Raw genomic sequence first — 6,000 nt, forward strand, 5'->3', positions numbered from 1 at the left:
AGGATGCGTGGATCCCCCTGAATGTGCTCATAGACTGCTGGGAGCTCATGCGTCCTCCTCAGAAACACTGTATATAGTTGGCCCCTGTCACCATGACATCTGGGTGGACCTGATGTAAATGACCTGAATTCACAAAGCGGTGTGAGTTTATAAGGTGGCCATTCAGGTGAACCCAGATCTGCTTAAATACCTGCTATTTACTAGGAAAGTGAAAAACACCGAGGTGAAGACCCATACCTAAGCCCAGGAATGCACACCCAACCTCTGCAGGCCAGACTCCATTGGAGACCCAGTGCCTCTCCTAGAGTCCTGCCACCGAGATCTCAGACCAGTTCCTCCATCCTGTGTGTACCAGCCACCATAGCATGGTAAACGATAGCCCCCACCATGTGTTGTAACTAGAGAGCATGCCCTCCTGCCTCCTCCCATGTCTGATACAAGCTGCTGGCTTCCAGCTATGCTCCGGATAAAGGGAATCTCCGCTCAGAGTATCCACTCCAGTTCCACACCTCTTTTCTGGTCATTCCTGAACAACTTGCTCATTAGCACGCGAGAGACACCGAGGAGAGGTGTGTGAAAGGCTGCCGCAGACACGTGCCTGTGTTCCCTGAAAGCACGTTTGCTAACACGGTCAGATGTATCAGTTTGGCTTTTCAACCAGGACACTTTCTTCATGTGAACGTGGTGTAGGAGGAGGTGCCATGGATCGCCTGTGAAAGCGACCCATTGGCCGCAAATAGGGCAGGGGTTCAGGAGTGTGCTTTCAGGTGAAGAGTGTGGGCCTCGCGGACCCTGGGGGCCTCGTATCAATTGCTTACCTTCTCTGAGTCTCAGTTGTCTCATCCATAAAATGGGCTTGAGGACAGCGGGTACCGCTCGGGGCTGTGAAGAGCGAAGGATATAAATGGAACAATGTGTGTGATTATAGAAAATGGTGCTTGGTGCACATCTTCCTCACTGATGTGAGCTCTGTCCGAAGCAACTTCTAGGGCTGAGAGAACAAGGCAACCAACAAACAAACACACAAAACATAGGAACGCAGAGGAGGGACCTCACAGAACAGAGATGTAGACCGACCTCCAAGGAGGAGACGCCGGCCCACTGGGGCTCATGTCTCTGCGGGCGCTGCCGCAAAGCCGGTTATGCAGGAGTTGGAAAGACTGAGAAAGGGGATGGTGGCCACAGGAGGGGCGGCGGCCCTTTTCCTTGTTTCCAGCCCCCATCCTCCTGAAGCGCCCCCTGCTGGAGAAGCCTGATTGGAGCCAGCGTAGGAAACTGATTCTCGGTTTGCAGCATTCTTCCCAAGCCAAGCATAGAGGAGTGGTTTCTAGGCTGAGCATTAATGACTCAGTAGCTGGAACACTAACTTCCCTGAAGTCTCTAGTCACATACCTCTCTCCCGGACCCTCCCTGCTCACCCTCATTAAGACTGCACGATCTTCCTTTCTGTAGTCTTTTCCACTTTGTTCTTCTCCACACTCCTCTAGCAGGTGCTTGTGGTTTTCAAGCCGCATCCCCTCCACTCACTTTCAAGACCAGCAGCAGCCACAGTGGACAATTCTGTGAGATCTCGGACTCATGCTTTCACCTTGTCTGTGTCCCTCCGCTAACATGTGCTTTTTAGCCAGCTAAGAGGACTTTTTCTTCTAGATCAGGGTTTCTCAGTCTTGGCACTGTTGACATTTGGGGCCAGGTAACTGCTGCGGGACACTGTGCTATGGGTTGCACAACGTGTAGCAGCACCTCGGTCTCTACCTACTAGGTGCCCCAGCCATGACAACGAAAAATGGCTCCAAATTGTCCCGGTGGGGACCCACTATTCTAAATTCACACCTGGTCCACGGGCTGTGTGAGAATGTGGGGGTTGGCATCAGACAGACAGAAATTTGATTGACTTTCACTTCACATGTTACCTTTATTCTCTTGGGCAAGTCACTGGATCTCTGTGTCATTTGCTCAACCGAAAAACGAGTGCAATACTATCTTCTGTTGTGAAGATTGAATAAGGTAATGCACGGAGAGGGTTTAGTACGGCACCAGTCCATCCGTGCAGGTCAGCCACAATTTATTACGATTCAAAGCAAACTCAGAATTAATGCAATTCATCAGAAGCCACCACCACGTTGATCATCAGCATATGCCAAATGACTGACCGGTGTGTTTATTTGTCCCCCTGAATAGGCTTAACGTTGGCCTTAGGGAAGCAAGTGGTGGTAGTGCTCCGAAACTCTCTGGAAATTTCATAAGAATAACTGCCAGAGGCTGGGATCTGGGTTACCGATGATATGACCCACTTGCAATTGAGATTGATTTAAAGGCAATTAACAGATGTGTGCAACTGTGTGATACGGCAGTGTAAATTTCACCGTGATGCTTAGAGTCAGCCTGCTGTTTGATTCATCAGCCGATTGACTCTTCCAAAGGTCACCAAAAGGAATCAAAGAAACAATAACAGGTATAGTGTCTTTCAGACTGAGTGGTTTACAAATCTCAGCGCTTTGATACTTCTAATCCAGAACCTTTCCTCGTGGAGGAAACTTGGCGTATTCACACAGAGTCCATTTTGATGAGTAACAAGAGACTTAGGCTTTGTTGGGAGGAAAGAAAACTGGGTTCCAGTCCAAGACCTGCCACTCACTCTTTAGGTAATCCTGGGCCTGTCATTTCCTCCAGGCCTCCAGTTCCTCACTTTTGGATGAAGTTCTTTGGACTTCCCGCCTACTGAAGTACCCCCATGCCCAGCCCTACCTCACCATGCTCTCAGAACCATGCAGTAGAAAGGGAGTCACAGTGGTGAGAGTACTCTCTTTGGTGCCTTTGAAGGATGCCTGTTGAATTCTCATGCTTTCCTTCCTTCCTCCCTAGGTACACAGTTCTGCACAGTGGACACCACCAGGAACTTGAGAAATTGCCCATACACAATGACCCAGAATCCTTGGAATCATGCTTCTGATTGAGAACGTGGCTCATGACTAAGCCGTTCATTCCCATTCGTGTCTGCATGAACAGGACACCCTGGCATCTCTCCTGACCCTCATCACCACCAGTGAGGCACGAAGCAGTAGGGCTGAGGGCCCAGGGAAGGTACATGGAGCACAGTGTTGGACAGGCCCCAAAGCCAGAGTATGGAGAATCTCAGAGCTGAGAAGGGACTTCAGGCATCCTCAGATCCAGCCTCCAGTCCAACACAAGAGTAGCCTCTTCCAGCAGGCATCATCAGATCTGGCCTCCAATCCAACACAGGAGTAGCATCATCCATAGTATCCCTGGACGTTGGTCAGAACTCTGCTTGCACACCTTCAGGGATGGGAGCTCACTACCTCCTAATGCAGTTCCTTCTATTACAGGGAAGTTTTAATTATAAGAAAGTTTTCCCCTTTGTTGGAACGCAATCTTGTCTCTGCTCTATCTTCCATCTGGGCCCATGCGGTTTAGCTCCCTGTTCCCCTCGAGAGCCCTTGGATATTGGAAGATACTGATTGCCATCCACCCACTCTTTCAAGTCTTCTCTCTAAGCTAAGCAGCTCCCAATTTCTTCTCCACTGTGACCATCTTCTGGACATGCTTTGGTGGGTGAATTAATCAAGGCTTTTGTAATGAAGCCAAGTTGGTATCAATGCCAAGATGCCTGTCTGGAAGCACTGTTTCAAGTGCTGACAATTGAAACATCAATGTTTTCTGGTTGGGAGACATGCACATTCCTCTTTACTTTTTTCTTGGGGAGAGATTTGGAAACTGCTCAGGTGTTGATTTTGGATCCATTACCCAAAGGCATCTTTACAGCTGGTCTAATTTATATGTGTGCTTCAAGATGACATTTTCTCATTGGCATACCGGCTTTGAGGTCATGTGGAATGAATCTTGATTCACTTTCCTTCCATGACAATGGGGAAAAGCACTGCACCTTTACCAAGAATGCCGATTGAGGATGGTCTTACAACTCAGATTTTGCAAGGAAACAAAGTTGCTCCAATAAGACACCTGTTAGGGGCGTTCAAGACCCTGTGCTGAGGCAGTGCTTGGTCTCGGGCTGGGCGCTTTGGGTCAAGACATAATCACAGACCAGCTTACTTTCTTGGGAAAACTCACTGACCCCCCTGCCTGGGAGGCTGCTGGGACTACATTTTTCTACATCTTTTTCAGTGTCTCACTTCCTCCAAGCTCCTAAAGAGATGATGACCCTGATGTCAAGGCTACCAGCAAATCATTTTATCTTGGGGTGAATTATCCCCCCAGATTGAGACTCTGGAGGGCAAATTTTTTCCATTTGCCTTTCTTTTGACTGCTGATAACAATTCTATTGAAAGGATCCCCTGCCGGTCCTTAGGGACCCAGCCCAGGAAGAGGCAATGCGGGTGGGGGTGGCAGCAGTGGGGGTGGGGGTGGCGGGAGGGAGTTTACAAGATAAAGGTGTGCCCGAAGTTTCTAGCCTCACCAGTTCTCCTTGCCCTTGTGCTTGGTCTGTTGACCCTACTTTCCTTCCTAAGTGATCCCACAATTGCCTCCTTATCACCTATTTTATCCATGAAAGCAGAACATACCTGATATTCCTCTTTTCTTTGGGCCCAGATATGGTGGGAAGGATGGTTAGACACCTGGCTTTTGCACTACAAGTCCCATATCCCAGGAGATCCCTCAGTTCCAGGTAAAGTAGGCTGGCTGGTCACCCCACTTACGGGACCCTCCCAGAGAGGACTAACAGACCTCCTTGCAGTTGCGTATTCTTTCTGTACTTTTTCGATGAAAAGGCAGAGCTGAGTGAATTCGGGGGTCCAGAGGGCTTCAGACGCTCTCTGAATGAGGTCTCTGATCTCAAAGCACAAAGAACTTCTTAGGGAAAGACTAAGAGATCATCATGAGGAGGGATAGGCTTAGTGCTTTGAGGCAGCTGGTAAGCTTTGTTTCATGCCCCCAAAGTTGATAGTATCTACTATTTAATACATATATGCATACGCACATGCATAAATACGGTAGGATTTCTTCCCTATGAAATGCTTCTTTCCCCAGGAGCTTCACAAGCTTGTCTGCTTGTGTAAAATATTATTTCTTGCCGTTAGGTCTACCATATTAAATGGTTTCGACAGGGATTCGACAGGAATCTTCAGATTATATCATATGCGGGAAAATGAAATCTTATCATATCATCAGGCCATTATCTTTTGGACCTTCTGGATACGCTTCTGTGGGTCAGCCCATGACAGGCGTCTCAGTCTGTAGAGGTCATTAGCACCCCAGACCAGTTAAAAAAAAAAGACAATGGTTGAGGAAATAGAAGCCCTTGCCATTGTCAAAAAGATAATCTCCTTTGCAGAGGAGGCCTCATAAGCCAACTTTGCTATGTCTTTGGACCAAGGCTGGGATGATGTGGGCAATGCACCCAACAGCCACATTGGAGGTTTACAGGACAGGGACAGATGTGCTCTGTCTGGACAGCTGCTAGCCTGGTGTTATTTAAATGTCTGGCTTCTGGGAATCCAGGTAATAAAGCATGTTTATGGAAGACTGAGAAGGAGACGTAGAGCCTGTCCAAGGCAGGAGGAGACGTACTCTGCTGTCTTCTCTGAGAAGACCACCTTCTTCCAGGAAACTTGAAGTGTCAAGAGATGCTTCTGGGAAGAAGGGCATACGCCCATGGCCACATCTGCCAGTTTGGTCTGGACAGTTACGGTGGGGACGGCCATTGTAACCAGACTACCCCGTACCTGAGATAAAGGGGCTTTACCTGCACTTCTTCTCAACTTGACTCTCCAGCTCACAGGACTGTCCAGGTAGAAGCCCCGGGGCTCCCCTTCCAGCTCATGGTCAGCAGCTGGAAAGCAAAAGAGATCAAAACCAACTTCTTCAACTGGCCCCCAAGTAGTATTTGTAGAAAAACCCATTCTTTCTGAGATCTCCCCTTCCCATCTTACCAACATTTCCACTGGCTGCTCATTTGCTGTGTCCGGGAGCCAGTTGCTGTCGGCCTGGCAAATGAGGGGTGGGCATAGGGTGGGTGAGGGA

At 48.8% G+C, this 6,000-nt stretch overlaps 1 protein-coding gene across 2 annotated transcripts in view; it reads left to right on the forward strand.

The window, feature by feature from the left end:
- HTR4 (5-hydroxytryptamine receptor 4) overlaps nt 1–4,352 on the forward strand; it is a 174,750-nt gene extending 170,398 nt beyond the window's left edge. For both annotated transcript variants that reach the window (XM_053200621.1, XM_053200624.1), the window contains one exon: nt 2,866–4,352. In XM_053200621.1, the coding sequence (XP_053056596.1) occupies nt 2,866–2,953 (88 nt within the window). In that variant the 3' untranslated portion in view covers nt 2,954–4,352. The remainder of the gene's footprint in view (nt 1–2,865) is intronic.
- The last annotated feature ends 1,648 nt before the right edge of the window (nt 4,353–6,000 follow it).

The sequence above is a fragment of the Acinonyx jubatus genome, chromosome A1 (assembly GCF_027475565.1).
Source record: "Acinonyx jubatus isolate Ajub_Pintada_27869175 chromosome A1, VMU_Ajub_asm_v1.0, whole genome shotgun sequence".
Classification (NCBI taxonomy): Eukaryota; Metazoa; Chordata; class Mammalia; order Carnivora; family Felidae; genus Acinonyx; species Acinonyx jubatus.